This window comes from Serinus canaria, chromosome 1, assembly GCF_022539315.1.
Source record: "Serinus canaria isolate serCan28SL12 chromosome 1, serCan2020, whole genome shotgun sequence".
NCBI lineage: Eukaryota > Metazoa > Chordata > Aves > Passeriformes > Fringillidae > Serinus > Serinus canaria.
This window is the reverse complement of record NC_066313.1, coordinates 25,313,290-25,331,576: the sequence shown is the minus strand read 5'-3', so window position 1 is coordinate 25,331,576 and position 18,287 is coordinate 25,313,290. Positions and strand designations below refer to the sequence as shown.

At 41.9% G+C, this 18,287-nt stretch overlaps 1 protein-coding gene across 9 annotated transcripts in view; it reads left to right on the top strand.

Moving 5' to 3' along the window:
• Positions 1-409: 409 nt before the first annotated feature.
• Positions 410-18,287, top strand: part of POLQ (DNA polymerase theta) — a 53,158-nt gene continuing 35,280 nt past the window's right edge. For 6 of the 9 annotated variants that reach the window (XR_007776893.1, XM_050971045.1, XM_050971041.1 and 3 more), the window contains exons 1-9: positions 410-605; positions 4,110-4,292; positions 5,015-5,145; positions 6,559-6,715; positions 10,635-10,743; positions 13,371-13,590; positions 15,456-15,600; positions 15,698-15,844; positions 17,624-17,836. Coding sequence is in view for 8 of the 9 variants with exons in the window: in XM_050971045.1 (XP_050827002.1) it covers positions 410-605; positions 4,110-4,292; positions 5,015-5,145; positions 6,559-6,715; positions 10,635-10,743; positions 13,371-13,590; positions 15,456-15,600; positions 15,698-15,844; positions 17,624-17,836 (1,501 nt within the window). In the remaining variant the exon portion in view is untranslated. Of the gene's footprint in view, positions 606-4,109; positions 4,293-5,014; positions 5,146-6,558; positions 6,716-10,634; positions 10,744-13,370; positions 13,591-15,455; positions 15,601-15,697; positions 15,845-16,312; positions 16,628-17,553; positions 17,837-18,287 lie in introns of those variants that run through there. The other 3 variants (XM_050971074.1, XM_050971071.1, XM_050971079.1) reach the window with 3 other exon arrangements.

Sequence of the window (18,287 nt, the reverse complement as noted above, 5' to 3'; positions counted from 1 at the left end):
ACTGCAGAATTTTCGTAGAACTGCTCCTCATATTCGCGTTGCTGAGGAGAGGTAAAAGCAGTCCTACTCTTTTAGAATCTGAAATAGCTATTTTGGTGTCAGGGACATTAGAAACAGCAAACAAAGCTGTTTGTCCTCTGGGCTCTCTCCTGCAAGGTAAGTCTTGTTTTGTTGAAGCAGACCCTTCATGGAATTGTCTCAGCCTTTCACCGGTACCCCACGCGTTCCGCACGCGTTACCGCACGCTCGGAGCGCTGCCTCGGCAAACACCGCTGTTTTTACACAGACAACCGCTACTCTGCGGTGGCCGCACGCCTCGGGCGTCCCGGGACTGCCCGGTTCCCTGCTCCCGCCCGATTCCCTGCTCCCGAGGCCGCCCTCCCGCCGGCCGGGGCGGGGCCGGGTTTGAATGGCGCGGCGGGAAGATGGCGGCGGCACCGTTATCACCCCGAGCGGTGCCGCTGCAGCCTCGGCCGCGGCGCTCGGCGGCCGCAGCTCCCGCGCACCGGGACGGGCCGTGCCGCCCGGCCCCGCCGCTCCCCGCCGCGCTGTGCTGAGCCCCCCGCCCGGCCTCGACCTCTCCCTGCGCCGCAGCGGCTCGGCAGGTACCGGCGCGGAGAGCGCTGCCCTTCTCTCCCGTTCCCCTTCGATGGTGCAGCGCGGCGGGTCGGGACGTGCTGGGCGCGGGGAGCGGGGCTGCCCGGGGCAGCGGGGCGCTGCTGGAAGGGGCCCGGACCCTCCGAGCCTCTCCCGGCGCGGGCGCGGGGCCCCGGCCCTGAGGGCGGCGCTGCTCGGGCCGCGCTTCGGCCCTTTCCTTCCCCCTGGAGGGCAGCGGCTCAGCCGAGGGACGGGCTTGTGTTACCGGGGTGGTGCTGGAAGCATTTCCTGCCCCTCTCGCTGTGCAGTCGAGGAAGAAAATCAGAAAATGTGTATTCTGCGCACAGGTCTGAGATGAGGGCATGCTGTGTGTCGTGTAACAGTGGGCCTTATTCTTGGCTTGGCCTCTAGGTGCTGCCATAATACAGCAATCGGTATTGTCCGTTCTCTCTGGTATACCAGGCTAGGTTTGTTTACCTATGTTGAGAAATCGATCAAAGAATACATGTAGAATACAGAAGAAGTATTCACAGTATATTTCTGTATGCAATATACAAGGTTTTGTATAAACATGTTGTGGCAAGGTGTCATGTCAAGTGCTCCTGCTGCCAGACAGAGCCACTTAAAGTGATGCTTCTAGATGCCATACATACATTTTACCAGCTTATTGTGCTCTTGAATCAAGAGAGAAATCAAGACGTATACAGCACCGAGATTGTATAAAACATCTTAAATCAAGATATTTACAAAGCATCTTGCAGTTTCATCTCTTTTGTGATTTTTCTGTAACTTTTTTAAGCATTTACATTTCTTGGTCTCTTCTCCAGTCATGTCACGTTTTCTCACTGATTATGCTCTGAAAGATACAATTTTTTCAATTTCTGCAAATGGAACGGGGCAAGGAAATGTACACATTTCCACAGTCAGCTCTCCAAAGACAATTCAGTAAGCAGCACTCTTGTGTTTAACTGGCCCCACACTCTGGAACAGTTTTCCTTCTGAGAAATCTAGTACCTATAGCTTTTAACCAGCAATTTGTGTCTTCCTAATTTTGACTGTTTCTTAGCACTGTTTTAGTAATTAAAAAAACAGTTAGTTTCACAGGTTTACTTCTGTACATAGATCTCTAAGCCACAAGTTTCCAAACACATCCTCAGTTCTAATCTAAAGATATTCTTCAATCAGCTGAATCACCTGATCCTTTGCTTATTCCATATTTTACATAAAATTTGTTAGTTTGAACACTAGGGAAAAAGCTTGAGGTCCCATCAGGTAGCGTTTTCCATGTTTCTGAATCTTAATTCTTGCCATATTAGTCACTGTATTTGATTTGCATGGCAAGGGGGGGATGACTATAAACTTCTGGTGAGAAACCACCAGAAGTTTCCCCTATATTGGACAGGGCCAATGCAGCCAAATCCAAGAGGGACCTGCCATTGGCCAAGGCCATCAGCTATGGCAGTAGCCCCTCTGGGATAATGTATTTAAGAAGGGGGGGAAAAAGCCTGTGCAATGGCACCTGCAGCTGGAGGAGTGAGAATATATGATGGAAGCAGCCTGCAGACACCAAGGTCAGTGAAGACGGAGTGGGAGGAGGTCCTTCAGGTGCCAGAGCAGAGATTTGTCTGCAGCCTGTGGTGCAGACCATGGTGAGGCATGCTGTCATCCACCTGTAGCCCGTGGAGGTCCATGGTGGAGCAGAGATCCACCTGCAGCATGTGGAGAACCCCAAGCTGGAGTGAGTGGTTGCCTGAAGGAGGCTGTGGCCCTGTGGGAAGCCTGCATTGAAGGAGGCTCCTGGCAGGACCTGTGGAGAGAGTAGCCCATGCTGAAGCAGGTTAGCTGGCAGGACTTGGAACCCATGGGGGACATGAACTGGAGCAGTTCATGGAGACTGTCTCCTGTGAGAAGGACCCCACACTGGAGCACGGAAGGAATGTGAGGAGCTCCCCTCTGAGGAGGAAAGAGTGGCAATGTGTGATGAACTGACTGAACTCCCATTCCCTGTCCCCTTGTGCTGCTGGGGGGAAGTAGAGAAAATTGGGAGTACAGTTGAGCCTGAAAAGAAGGGAGGAGTGGGGGGGTAGGTGCTTTTAAAATTTTGCTTTATTTCTCATTATCCTACTCTGATTTGATTAGTAATAAATTATTTCTCCCCAAGTCAAGTGTTTTGCCTGTGATGGTAATTGGTGGGTGGTCTTTCCCTGTCCTTTTCTTCACTCATGAACCTTTCACTGTATTTTGTCTCTCCTGTGCTGTTGAGGAATTACTTTCCCAGGTAGCACTTAGTGTCCAGCCAGGGTCAACTTACCACAGTCTCAGTTTAGGATGGACAATTCTGGTCTCCTCTGAATTCCCCTTGGGAAGTCTGTTCTGCTTTGTAGCATATTTCTGTTCTCTCCCAATGCTGCATAAATTTTTGTTTAATATTTTATGGTACTTTGATTACACAAAGTGAAGCAAAGCTGTGTAGAGGAGACTGATCATGCAGCAGTGACAGCCTAGATTGGGGTTAACCTCAAGGCAACAGTTGAAATTTTTAGTGTGATGAGAAAAGAAATGCTGGCTGCTTATGCAGGCTGGTATTATTCATCTAGCCTGCCCTTATGCTGTCAACAATGGTGGGAAATTTCTTTTAGAATTTTTTGAATGTACCAGTAGAAGAACGGGTGCAGTAGAGGTAGTACACACAATTACTTGGTTTTCATCTCAGTTTGGCAAGGTCTTTCACAAACTGCCTTTACAGGAACTATATATATTTATGGGTGATAGGGGAGGCATTCCTGTGCATCAGAAACCTGAATGGGACAAAAAGCTTGAGTTTTCTTAATGACTTGGAAAAACAGAGGAGAAAGAGAAGGAGGAGGCAGTGCATGCTGTCAGCACAAAGTTGTTTAGGGTTACTAAGACAAGAAATAATCAGCAAGGAATTTAATTAAGCTAGAGGAACTGGCAGTGTTGTGAAGATGCTATCAGTGTTAATAAACTGAAATATGACACGCTGTACAGAGTAGCTTGAGCTGCTTGTTTGCTTTAGGTTGTGGTTTTCATTCATCTGTAAAACAAAAAACACTGGGCAGTTCTGTAATCAGTATTAATGAAATTTCAGTAGCAGTAACTTCTTAAAAGGGAAGTGGTGTGGGTGAGGACAAGATGGCAAATGCATTGCAATGCTGTTACATCAATCAGTGCTGAGGTTCTCTCTGACTATGTATTTGGTAATGGCTGCTCTGTCTCAAAAGCAAATACCAGGGCAAGAGCTTGGTGGAGAAATTAATTGAATGTGGAAAATCTTACAGGAGGAAAAATTGAAAAAAAGATGTCAGAAGATAAGAAAAATGGTGATCCATCCACACAAAATATTGAAAATTATAGGGCAGATAGTTTATTGCCTTTTCTTGTATGTAATACAGGAGTTTGTAGAGAAGTTTGACATTTGGGTGTATAACCTAAATGACCTCAGATTCAAAGATGATACTTGACTTTTTAACTTTTATTTTCTCATTCCAAAGGGCAATATCAGCAGGTAAATGTTCCTGAAGACCAAGCAGACAAGTTGCTCCTTGCAAGCTGGGATCTTCCCAAAGCAGTTCTGGAGAAATACCACAGCCTGGGAGTAGTGCAGATGTTTGAATGGCAAGCAGAATGCCTGATGCTTGGACAAGTTCTGGAGGGAAGGAACCTTGTTTACTCAGGTATGCAAACATCTGACAAAACCAGTGCCCCCATAACTTTTCCACTGCCATTTACAAGGACTTACTGCTGCTGAGACATTTGGGTCTGACAGGTAGAAAGGTCAGGATCTTCTTCTGGAGACTTCTTAAGATCTGTCCCATTTCTGTACCTCAAACTTGACTTAATGATCTCCTTTCCAGATGGGAAGAGAGACTTTTTGCCCCATTTTCTCTGTTGAAGTTCCTTTAGAAGTTGATAATTATTAGGAGTCAGCTAATGGTGACTCTTTTTTATTACGCTGTCAGCTAGGAACTGAATGATAACAACAATTGAAGATATACATACTTCTGAGAATATTATTTGCTATTAGCTTTCTTTCAGTCCATTTATCATTTTTCATCACATATTGTGTGTGGGGTGTGTGTGCAGAAGGGGAAGTAATGCAAAAGGAGAAGGAGGACTGGTGGACTAGAAATCTGTAGGAAATGACAGTTGTTTGTCTACCCTTCATGGGGAAAAGGTTCTAGAGCAGCACTGAGAGGATGAAGAACTTGGAAGAGACATGGGTGATTTTAGTCTTCTTGACTCTTTATAGGGGTGACTGCAAATATGGTTGTGGGTGAGAGACATCAACTGAAGAGTCCCACCCCAAGTTCTCCAGTAACTGCTTTCTATGCTAGATTTGTGATGCTTTTGGATTTATTTTTTAACTTTAATTAATCCCCCCCTTTTATTTTTCCAGCTCCTACCAGTGCTGGAAAGACTCTGGTCGCAGAATTGCTTATTTTGAAGCGAGTCCTGGAGACTCGTAAGAAAGCTCTTCTCATCCTTCCCTTTGTCTCTGTGGCCAAGGAGAAGAAATGTTACCTGCAGGTAAGTAGCATTCCAGGAGGGTAAATTTATGGCTAGTAGTTGTTTGGTCATGTTTTTTAAACAGAAATGCAAAAGCATGGATTTTGGGAGAAAAAAAATTGTTGAGTTTTTTCAAAAATAGGTTGTAGATAATTTAAAATTTGCTCTAAGATGGAGATAAAAAAAATGAAACCTTTAGCCAAAAAGGTAAACTTAGAAAAATTTTACAGGGTCAATTAAAACATTTTATTTCAGATTTGACTTTTAAAACATTGTTACTTGCATTTATTCACCAATTTGATAATATACACAATTCAAATGAAATTTCTAATGAAGGACCATGTTAGGAAAAGTACTAAGGGAAGGTGTAAATGCTATCTTAAAGATAAAAGTATATTTTACACCAAGTATATTTACACCAAGCCTTCCTTGGTGTAATCCACCACAATTTTGTGCATTTGATTTCACTTTGACTTTGCTATTTTTTTTTTCTGCCAGAATATGGTTATGCCTTGGCTTCTTCACCCCAGCTATTTAAAAAATAAAATTACAGTGGGAACACTCTTCAAGACATAAATGTTTTTTCTTGAAAGACTTCCATATCAAACATTGTTGCCGTTAGGTAATGACAATGACTAAAACCAAATCCAAACACAGCAGGCATTTTGTTGTAGTTTTTAGCAGTTAAGACAGTTTGGTTGTTCATTAATTGAGGTATCTTAACTTTACAAATTGCTAGGAAATCCTACAAACTAAGTGCAAAAGCTACTTTGAAGTGCTTGATAATGGAGACACGTTTTTGCTTTAATCTTGTAAAACTGGAGGACTATCAGTGCTCTGTTCTGCTACTCCTGGCATGAGGTTTGGCCATAGCTGCACGTGCTTGAACTCAAAGGGTGACCTACCTGTGAACGCAAATATTTGTATCTTTTGTTAATGCTGTGTGGGATATGTCAAAGCTTTGGCACTGCAGTAAGGAGACCTGGAAGAGAAGAAGTTACTGTTTCTTGGCTTTCAGTGTGAGATGTGTCATCACTGTGTTTGAAGTTCCATTTTGGCTTTTGCCCAGGATTTCTCAAGAGGAAGGTGTCTTTTTACATAAGCCACTGATATTATAAACTGTTGCACTGTGTGTTCCCTAACATTTTTGATATTAGATCTTCTTATACATAGTAGGGGTCCTTATCTTTTACTCAGTTGTGTACACTGTCTTGCAATGTGTGCTCTGTGGCCCCTGTTTTGGAAATAAAAAATGGCAGTGGGGGTAAGAAGTGTCACTGACTGGCCGAGATACGGCTTTAATCTGATTAGTTGGCATTAAAAGTACTAGAAATTGTAGATGTAGAGTGCAGGCCTTTATGTGATTCCAGCAGGCATTGGTCAGAAGTTCAGAGTTGTAACCTTGGCATGATGTTCTTTATCCTTGGAAAACAGGCCCTGTTTCAGGAGGTGGATGTGAGAGTTGAAGGCTACATGGGAAGCATGGCTCCTGCTGGACGTTTCTCTGCTCTGGATGTTGCTGTCTGCACCATTGAGAAAGCCAATGGACTAATCAATAGGCTCATAGAAGAAAACAAAATGGATTCACTGGGTAAAATACTACAGCTTGACCATTGTGGGGTTTACATATTCTGAGTGAATGTGAAATCATGGGATACTTCAAATTTTCTGAGTTCTGTATATGATAGACATACCATATAGGAATATGCAGCAATTTTTTTCTTCCAGAGGACCTCTTATTTGGATTTAGGAGGACAGGCAGCACTGTTCCATGTAGCTCAGCAGCTGGGATGAGTAGGTAGAAGCTGCAGGCTTAAGTTTGTCTCAAATGGATGGCAAGCTGCATTTAACAATGATTCCCATTGCTGGGAACTGTTCTCTAATTAATAAAACTGAATTAAAGTTCTGAGATATGTTTGAGTTCAGGAATGTGTTTATATTCATTTGTTTTAGAGAGAGATTGTGGAATCTAAGATCTGTCTTCATTTAGCTTGAGGAAGAGAAGGAATTACATTCTGGGCTCATCTGGATCCAGATAAGCAGAATGAATACATAGTGCTCCTCTGGGTAGGCATTTTGACTGGGAGGGCTGTGTCATTCATTTCTGTCTTGTTTGCTGAAAAACCCTCTGTCCTTGTAACATTGGCTTCTGGGTCACTGTGGCCCTGATGGCCACTAGATAATGAAAGCATTCATTAAGTATTTGGGATAAGATAAAAGCTGAAGAAGCCCAATGTTTCCATGTACACTCAGAGAGGCGTACTTTCCTAATCCAATCAGAAGTTTGTTATTCTCTTTTTTTCTCTGCTCCACAAAGCCATACCCCGTTATGTTTTACACAGTAATCCTTCCAATCTTTGCTCTGTAACATAGCTGGGTGCTATTTTAAGAATATAAAAATAGATGAGGATCGAACTGCTCTGAGACCTCCACCTTTGAAACTGCTGTTCTGTGTGCATCTGGTATCATCATATTCTGCTGCATTGTGTACCAGAAGAGCTTTTTCGAGAGAAAATGGGAAATAAAACCTTACAGGTTTTTCAGAGTGTGAGATCATGGGATAACACATTCACACCTGGATCTATAGGAGCTGAATCACCATGAATGCTTTAGAGACTGAGAGTGGGCTGGAAGATGAGTGGGTGACTGTTGTGCAGCATTTTAAACTCATTCAAATGAAGGCTCCTGCAGTCCAGCTCGATTCTTGAATGTATATCTTCATCCCTTCACTTGGAAGAAAACCTGTTATTTATTTCAATATATGGCTACTTGGTTGAAGGTTTCTTTGCCTGTTTAAGATAGGGTTAGTGTGATCCAATGTCACCACACTGTACAAGCTGTACTGCCACCACAAGGACGACAGTGGGGTCAGGATGAGCAACTTTCTGTTGGCCTGTGTGCCTTGGAAACATACTCAGAATATTAAAATGTATTATTTAATGATATAATCTTTCAGAAGCTAGATAGACCAAATCCCTGTGGTTGGAACCTCCATTTCATCCCTACATGTTGTTGCACTTTCAAAGATTAATGTACTTGAGAGGTGTCATTTAAATATAAGCAGCCAAGTGACTACAAGATTTGAGTTTGGAGATGTGTTCTCAATACCAATTTCTCCTTAAAGCATCATGGTTTTCTATCAGCATTTGAAAATACTTGTGCTGCAAACCTCCATTTCCCTTATGCCCAAACATGGCCATGTAACAGAAATAAGGGTAAAATGCTTATTTTTTTCTTTATGCGCTTCTCTGACATTAATTTTAAAATTAAATTTGACTTTAAAAAGTCATCGTTATGTAGGAAATGGACAAGTTTTCTGTTTGGAGGTAAATTTTCATAGAAGCTGTAAAATATGGGTATATTGAACTGAAAATGCCAGTTTAGCTGTCACCCAAAGGAAGCTTGTCTGAAACTGCAAGATTGTACCTTGTCTTCTAATTAATTCTAAATTTAGACCAGTTGGTAACAAGGGTGTTTTATCTTTTGAGATGAGTTATTGGGAGATGACTGCAATCCTGGCTGGATTCCATCTCAAGCTTGAGCTGTTCCTTTTACTGATGTCAACCCCATGCTGATAGCTCACGTTGCCTTTGGAAATCGTTGAGAGAAACTCAAATCCTCTGCCTGCCAGAGCTCTCTTTGCTGCTTGAAGCAGTTAAAAGCAATGTTGTGTTGCTAATTATTATAAAAGGTGTCAGTTTAGAACATCCAGGTACACGGGAGATGATATTCCTCTTGTTCAGCCTCTTGACACTGATGCTAAAGAAATTTTTAGGAAAATGATTAGAGAAGAATCTGCTGCCTTCTCAGTGTGTCAGCTGGGAATGGATTTGTAATGTGCTGTTGTGATATTTGTTTCTTAATTTAAACTTGAAATTAAAATGTTACTAATTGGATTATATTTTAAAAAAATCAAGTCCTTCCTGCTTTTCATTCAAAACTTTTTAGTTTTAAACAGGATGGGGAATTAAAACAACCTAGTTATTCTACAGTAAACATGTCTGGTATCTCTCAGGTACTTTCCAGTAGGTTTTTTTCTGCTGTCTTCTAGGGATACACCTAATTTGCAGAAAGAAACAGCAGACTCAGTGTAGCCTCATTTTCAGTACCTATGGGGTATGATGAAGGTTAGAAGTGACTTGCATGGATTTTACTTTGGTAGGTATCTGATTAAACTGTCCTGTCTCAGCTCTGGAAGAATTCAGGCAGATTGTTGTATGGGGAAGCAGGAAGAAGCTTTTTCTGGTAGCTGAGCAAATACGTATTTGGTGACCAATGAATTGCCATTATTTACAAGTGAGCACAGAATAGAGGAAGTAGGGGAAGACAGAGGAGCTGGATGGGTGGGAGTTTGTAAAAGAGGCTGATGAAGCAGTGCAGCACTCTTTTCTAACTGAAGTGGCTTGAAAGAGAAGGAGGGAGAAAACAGACGGAGAGAGAAGGAACATATGTAGGAAGGAGAGAAAAAAAAGAGAAGGAAAAATAGCATTGAGACAGATAATGTAAGGTCACATTTGCCCTTAAGCTCCTGCTATTTTAGCCATACCAGAAAGATATTACATAGCTGCACCAGGGAGGAAAAAAAATTCCACAGCAGCAGAGCTAATGAAGTGTGGTGTCCTCTGTGCCCTGCTTTTTTTTGTTTAACCTTCCTTTATCCTACTCCATCTCCCTGGGACCCTGTCAGCTGGCCAGAAAGGGTACATGCTGCTGCTGGGATGTGTGCAGGAGGTGCACTGGGTGCCTGAGTAGTAGTGGCTCTGTATTTTCTCCTCAGGGAACACTCTAGTCTGGTCTGTTGTCTCCAGCTGCTGATATTCAGAAGGCTTTGTAGACATTAGTCTTTTAGATATTTCTACACACCTTAAAAAATTGATGGAGGTGGTTAATAGATTAAAATGTCATTTGCAGGACGTAGGAGGGCAACAAAACTGTCACAGAAGGATTTTTTTTCATTAGAAAGCCAAAGCTAAATTGTAGAGCTTGTTCAGGTTTGGTTAATGAAGAGCAATTTAATAGGAAGCAAACTCTGCCAGTGTAATTACATCTGCTCTTGTTTTTTTTTTTTTCTGACACAACTGCATTAGAAAAAAAATGATGTTTTTAACTAAGACAGTGATGTCAAGAAAATTTTTTACTAGTTCATCTGGGTGCTGGAATTTTCCTTTCCAGATACTCTGAAGCCCGAGGGTTTTTACTTGCAAGGAGTTAACAGTACAGATGCTGCAATACTGTTTTGTGTGGTGTCTAAACTAACAACTCAACCTATTTATTTTTATTATTTAAAAGCTGATTGTGCGTATGTGTGGTTGTGGTGGGTATGAAATGCCATGACATCAGTCATGATTTGTCTCTCCCAGTGACAGAAGGAAGCCATCGTGGTGTTGGGAAGCATAGATGGATTTGTGAATATAAATTTCAGTTCATCATGTGGAATGGGAAAGGATCGAGGCTATTTGCTCTTAGTTTGGAGGTTTGTAAGATATGACCTGAGTGCTGTTCTTTATCAGGAGTGGTGGTTGTGGACGAGTTGCACATGCTGGGAGACTCTCATCGAGGATATCTGCTGGAACTCCTCCTGACCAAAGTGAGATATGTTACAGAGAAGGTAGCAAAAAGGTGAGTAGACTGAGATGTTTGTCTTTTAATGCTAAATAATTGATGACTCTAAATATTTGTTCTCTGTGTGGATGGAAACTTGGGTTAGCTCCAAGGTTTTTATGAGAGCGATGACCTAGACTATTTTGTTTATTAAGATCTCATCACAGGACTTTTCAGGAGCCTGCCATTGTAGTTAAACCCTCTTTTCCACATAGTTTTCAGTTTGTGTGCTACCATGGGATTTATCCTCTCAGGAAAAGAAGTAAGGCTGAAGCTTTCATTTACTTCTTTAGCCTTTTTTTTTTTTTAACTTTGGATTTTTTTAAAAACAGTTTTGCTAGCAGATTTGCCCTGCCTAATTTTTCAGTGCTTCATGGAGTGGTGTAATTTTCCTACTGGAATGCTCTGGTGTGATGGAAGAGTGGGCAGGCTGTTAACTTGTGCATGGTGAATTGATCAGAAGGCTTAGGGGATATGTCAGCAGTCTGCTTGGTTAGCACTGCTCAGGGTGAGCTCTGCTTTTGCTTATAACATGTGATAGCCTAGTGGTTGCATGTTTTCTTGTCTTTAGCAGAATTGATTTGACTCTGGGGAATAGATAAGATGTTTGAGAAGACCTCTAGAAGCTTTTAAGAATCCAGTATCTAGACCCTCAGCACAAAACTGTCCAGCTTCTCCATAGTGCCCTAACGCAGAAAAAAGGAAATGGAGGAGGTGGTGCAACCTTCTTAATCTTTGGTGGTGCTGAGAGAAGAGTCAAAATCAACTGTTTCCTTAGCACAAAAAGTCAAATTTTGTCAGTTTTCTCTGCTGCTTCTTGTCTTGTGAGCTGTAGCAGTGCTGGGCTCAGCAGAGACCATCTATTTAGTGCTGGGTTGAGCTGCCATTTCTGCACTGTCTCTCCACTGGACATTTCACCCAATATTGCCCTTCATGATTTCCAGGAGCAAGCAGTGTTCTTGGTCTAATGACATCTGACATTCTCCCCATAAATCCTGGAAGCCAGTACACTTTGGAGCAGTGTGAGTGACTTTGCCACTCCTTTTCTCTTGGTTTATCAGGTAGCTGCAGCACAGGTGCAGGCTGACCCTCTGCTTTACTCCCCTGCATAGAGGAAGCAGGAAGGAGAAAACACTTGCCAGCGGAAAAAAGTACAGGTGCATCAAGGAATGTTCCTGGGAAGACACAGTGTCTCAGCCTTCACCCACCAGGCATGCTAGGACCCAGATTCTCTATCTCTCTGCGAGGATCAAGGTGACAGTGGCACCCTGTACCACTTCCTGACATGAAGGAAGTGGCAGCTAATTTTATTTTGGAATCCACTGGATTCCTGGAGCTGAAGAGCACATTTTCTCTTAAATGTCCTTCTAAATCTGTGTTTTGATTTTTTTTTTCCCCTCTGTTGTTTAATGAGCTTATATAAAGTCTTTAAACACTGTCCAGTCTGGCTAGTTATCAGAGTGATCAGTGCCTGTCCCCCTAAAGTACAAGCTGTGACTTCACAGCAAGAAAATGTTTTCAAATGGCCATTGCCTGTGTGGGTGTCCATGCTTCTCCACGAGGCTTTCCCAGACTCAGCCAAAATTCTGCAGCAGATTTTTCTCCTCCTTAGTCACATAATGTGCTATAGAGCTAGAACTTTTCTTAAGCCTTAGAGGTTGACAGTTGCCTTAAGGAGGAAAAGGTCCAGAGTTCCTGCAGGGACAAAAATCTGTAACATTGATGGTGAAGCTGTACTAGCAAATGCTTAAAGAGCTTGGATAACAGAGTCTGCCTCTCCTCAACGTCCTTATTTCTGTCTCATCAGTGACTGGCCTTTTATACTCAGCTTCTGGATAATCTTGTTTTCTCTGTCTTGTCTTTGCCAGGATTACCAGGGTCTTCTAAGAAGAATTCAGGTTATTTCTGAGCTCATAGTGATTTGTCAGATCTTTTGTTTTTTAGAGTCTCGATTTGTGGCTCAGTGCAATGCAAATGAGTACTTTTCAAACACAAGCTTAGAAGCATAAAAAAACCCTATTGTGTGGATGTAAAAGCCTGAATTAGAATCTAAATTTGGGTATCTAAATTAACAGTTTGTGTTGTCAGGTTTGTTAGGAGTCCATTACTTCTCACTGTCTCTAGTGAAAGCTGCTGTTCAGCATTTTAGGAACATAAGCTACTTGCTTCTTTGCTGTTCTTAGGGTTTTGGTTCTCAGATCTAGGAAGACATTATTCTAATATTATTTGTCCTGAAATGGATGCAAATAGAAGTGTTTTAATTAAGGTATTTAAGCTTAGAAAGATTGCAGTGGAGATTGAGCCATTCCTTTATTTCCATGTTTTTTTTAGTGGCAAGGAACTAGTTGATCTTTGTATTTGTTTTCAGTCTCTGCAAATATGCAGTCAATTTATAGCTGTTGGCTACCTAAAAAAGGTAAAGGTTTAGGTTCAAATTGATTAAAAACTGAATTATCTTGTTATCAGTGCATAACCTGACCTGTTTTCTAAGAGTAGCGTATGGCTTCTTTCTTTGTCAAGAAGTTATAGCTTTGCACTAAGAGAGACTGAAAGGAATTAGATTGAACTGGTTTTTTCTGAATTCCATTTTCCAGAACAGTAGCCTGTGTTGTCACTAACTTTCATTTTCTTTTAATCACTTCCAGACACACAAAGAGCACCAGTCCTGGTTTTGGTGGGATACAGATAGTAGGCATGAGTGCTACCCTCCCTAACCTGGGGCTCCTGGCTTCATGGTTAGATGCAGAGCTCTACTGTACAGATTTCCGCCCTGTGCCCCTCAAGGAGTGGGTGAAAATTGGCAGCAACATATATGACTCCTCCATGAATTTAGTGCGAGAATTCCAGCCCAAGCTGCAAGTGAAGGTAACAAAACTCTGAGCAGTGCCTTTGGGATAATGCCTTTCATAGTGCTAAAGTTAAAGAGACAGCTCCTGGTATGTTTTTAAATTTATTTTAAAATAGTTGACATTCACAACTTTGTTGTTTACTTCATAGATTCATGCTCAAACTGAGAATAAAATTGGTATTTTTGTCTTCTCCTGCCTTAAACAAAAAAACCCCAAAATACAGACTCAGGAAGGTATTGAAGATTCTTGAATCTGACTTGTAGACAAAGTTGACTTTGCAGTTATGTTTTTTCTGAGTACTTGACAGGTATAAAGAGTTTGAGTCTCCCTTTACCCACAACTCTATCTTGTGTCTGGAAATCTACTTCCTTTTCACAAATGCAGTAAGTATTTCCTGCTTAGGCCAAGGAATTTGCACTCGTAATTGGGAGAAAGTATTTGTATTAAAATCTGGTAATGAACCTGCTTATATTAAACTGCTAAATGATCTAATTTTGACACTGATTAGAAGGCAGATGTCCATTCCAATTCTTCTGAATCTGTTTTCAGTAGTTAGTCCTTTTGCATGCTTGAAAAGGATACAGAAATTAGGGGTAACATACTATGATGATTTCAAAGAACAAAATGGGTACAAGTAGGAAGTTTGAGCTCTCTACTTGTAGGTCCTTTCCTGTGTAATCTTTGAAGGGTAAATTCTCTCTCCAGTAGATTTAACTGCTCTGTATAATACTAGTGTAGTAGTTGGGCAGTATGGGCTGAATGGCAGCAATATTTTGGAAAGTTTTGCACTCCATTCTTGCTGTGCACAGACATTGTCTTGTCAGCAGCATGGTGGCACAGCAAAGAAAAAGTATCCTGGAAACAAAAGGAAATGTTTTTCACTAGAGCATTTGTTTTATGTGGCCATATTGAGATGGTGATGTTGCATTTGGATATTTTTGAGACAGCTGCTTTGGATAGTTACTAAATTAAGCAAGAGAAAGAACTAAACTAGGCTTATGACTTGATGGTTTAAAGGAGTTGGCTAATTTTATAAGACTGGGGAATCTCGGTCTTGAAATCTATCACTGGACCTTCAGACTTCTCTGCCTCAGACTGGACCAATAAAAGGGAACTTGATGATTTCACCACTTCAACTGAATTTGGCTGATTCCTTCTGGAGAAGTTCCTGCCATTGCTCCCCTGTTTTCATTTGCATTTTAGTGCTTTTTATTTCTTGCTGTACGCCTACATTTTTCTCTTCCTCCTTTGGCCTGATTGCTGCAAGAGAATCTGGCATAACCAAGCATAACAGATCAATTGCAGGGACTTTCTAAAGATCTTAAAACCAAAAAAGCAAGCTGTAAACAGCAGGTTTTTGCATGAACGTCTATGTAAGTATCCCTAAAAGCCTTCCACTGTGCTCTGAACACCTGCAGTCTTTGGTCAGCCGTGCTTGCTGAGTGCCTCTTATTCGGGATGCTTAGACTGCTACATGCCACACTTTTAGTTCAGACATCCAAGTTAACAAATGTTCCCTAGTTGAAGTAGAGGGGTGTTCCTTCGGGGCTCTTCCCCTCTGCTGTTAGCCATGATGTGGAGGTTGCAGTGATTTATTTGTGCACTGTGTGGCCTTCATTCAGAAAAAGATTTTTGAAAGCAAGATGTAAAACATTGCATGTATTCATGGGTAGGTCTAGAACTGCCCTCAACAACGTGGCCATACTAGTGCTTGGACTTCATAAAGCAAGACAGAAACTGAGATAACAGTTCTCCATGTTCTATGTTTTCTTCTCTTTCTGACTGGAAGTAGAAGGTTCCTCCTGGGATACAGAAGAAGGACAGCATTTACAGACCTCATTCAATCTGAGAGGGCACTGAAAATATTTTATCTCAATTCAGGGAGACGAAGACCATATTGTGAGCCTGTGTTATGAGACTGTTTGTGGTGGCCATTCAGTCCTGCTCTTCTGTCCATCAAAGAACTGGTGTGAGAAGCTGGCAGACATCATTGCCAGGGAGTTCTACGGTTTGCAACAAACTGAGAGTAAGAGAAAAGTACATAACAGAAGACTACAGTATGCACAGTACCTTTAATGAAAATTAATTTTAGTAGGAACTATAAAAATACTTTCTTTCTCAAGGTTCTGCAAAAACCTCAGCCCCTGCCCCAGTTGTTGTGAACAGAGAAGGGATTGATGAGGTCCTGGATCAGTTAAAGCGTTCGATTTCAGGCCTGGACTCTGTGCTCCAGCGTACTTTGCCATGGGGAGTGGCATTTCATCATGCAGGTATTCCTGAATATCTTGGTCTTGAATTCAGTAATGGTTAAGTCATATGGGTTCTTTTTCTTGCAGGTATCAGCAATTTACCAGTTACTTTTTTAAGCATTTTGTAGCTTATGATTAAATAAGCTTTAAGAATCCCACAGTTACAGGCAAATTTGAAATTCGTGTTTTGTGGCTGGAGACTTGAGTTCACAAATTGTTTTGCTACATCTTCTCTGTGTTGTGTTGGTGTCCTAGGGTGACATTATGATGCTTGTATCCCCAGTCATCTGTTCTGTTTATGCTGGATGTTATGTTCTGTCCCTTCAAGACTGGCTCTGAAAAGCGAAGTTTTGTTTTGTTTTCAGCCTGCTCACTCCCCCACAGTCGGCGGGACACAGAGGGGGCAGTCCATAGTGCTGCTTTTGCTCTTTGCTCTTGCTTTTGCTTTCTCTTTTGCTCTCGTTTCGCTTTTGCTCTCATTTTTGCTTTTGCTCTCGTTTTCGCTTTTGCTCTTGCTTTCGCTTTTGCTCTTGCTCCTGCTTTGCTGTTGCTTTCAGTTTTGCTCTTGCTTTTGCTTGTTAGTTAGTTTAGCTAGGAAGTCTAAATTTTCCCTAGACTGTCTTTCCCTTTTCTTGGAACTACTCAAGTCTGCTCTGGACTGGGACCTGGGAAGCACCGAAAGTTTTCACTTTGTGGCCTGCAGCAGCCATTCCCAGCTCCGGAGGAACTGATAACAGAGCAACCCAGGAGAGACTTTCTGAATTTGTCATCTTTTTCAGAGTGGTGAAGGAATTTTGTCATCTGGTATTGTTCATTTTGTGTGCTGGGGGGTGCTGTGCCTGTTGAATAAACAGGTTCTTTCCACTTCTCTCTGAGGAATCCTCCCCGAACCGGTTGGGGGGAGGGGCCATGTGGGTTTGCTTTCTGGAGGGACGCTGTTTTGGAGGCTTTCTCCCAAATTTGCCTTAAACCAGGACAGTTGGATAACAGCAACTTCTAGAATACAATTTGCCTGATCCTTTCTTTGCGAAATGGCTGAAAACTTCAATGATTTGCAGCTCTAGTATTTTCAAGTTGTTCCTAAAGCTGCCAGAGTATTTCAGAGCAATTTTCCTCAGTTTAGTATTGAAATAAATGAGTAAATAGAGGCAGCATAACCATAAAAATAAAAATGAAAGGAGCATGTGTTGTGAACACTTCTGCTTGGATTTTTTATTTCTTACTTAGGTAGGTAATAGAGCCTACCTAATGTCACCTGTTGATTCACAGAGAGAAAAGACTGACTGGGAGAGAAAACAGTAGCTATGGCATTGATTATGTAGGAGGAATAATTCCAAATGCTTATGGAATCTGTATTTCTTATAAAATTGGCCTGAAGCCCTGAAGGTAATGTAGAAAGATGCATACCAAATATGTAATGAAAATAATGAAGAAGCAATCCAGGGTCAGGATGGCAGATGAGTAAATCCTATTCCCCTACTGTTTTCTCATTTTTTATTTCTTTAAATATTTACTTGCAGTACTTGTTAATATGGAGTAAGTAGTTCATCTTGCCACAATGTGTACAAGCACCTTAGAAAAGCTAGTATATCACTGTCAGTTGAATAATAAAAACTTAATGGTGAAATTTCGCTTCACCTACTGGTCAGAAGTTAACTAAAGTAGTGCTGCAAGTCTGGTTCCTAACACTGACTGGAGAATGTTCATTATGTCTGCTCTTTCCTTGCCAGCCAGCAGGATTTCCAGCTCTTCCATTCAGTTTTGCCATCACAAGGGTCACTAAAAGCCACATCTCCCCAGGTCTGACTTTCGACGAGCGGGACATCATTGAGGGAGCCTTTCGGCAGGGCCTGATCCGAGTGCTGGCCGCCACCTCCACGCTGTCCTCGGGAGTGAACCTGCCCGCGCGCCGCGTCATCATCCGCACGCCCACCTTCGGAGGCAGGCTGCTGGACATCCTCACCTACAAGCAGATGGCTGGAAGGGCTGGCAGGAAAGGGGTGGACACAGAGGGTAAGCAGAGTCTTTACTGACATTCTGTCGGAGCGGTGTTAACCTGATTAAATCCAGGGCGGTACTTGGCAATTAGGGACTAATCATGATGAATTCCTTTTGCAGGCTGTATGATTAGGTTAATCAAGATGAATTTGTTTGGTATTAATTTGTTTGGTATTAATGGAGTAAAAGTTGTAATTCCCAGGGGATTGTTTTCACTGACTGAGACAGACTTTGGTATTTATATGTCAGTTACTTCAGGAACAGGCTATTTTTGCCTTTGAATTCTTGTTAGCTTCTAAGGCTGTGTTCATTTGCCTTAATTCTGTGATCCATGATCAGTTGACTAAAGTGTTTAGAGTTTCAGTGAGAAAATTTGCGGTAAACTCTCATCAGATGGGCCTAAAATGTAAGAAATGCATGCAAAGTCTACAACCCTCATTTGACAAACTTCTGTTGTCTGAAGTTA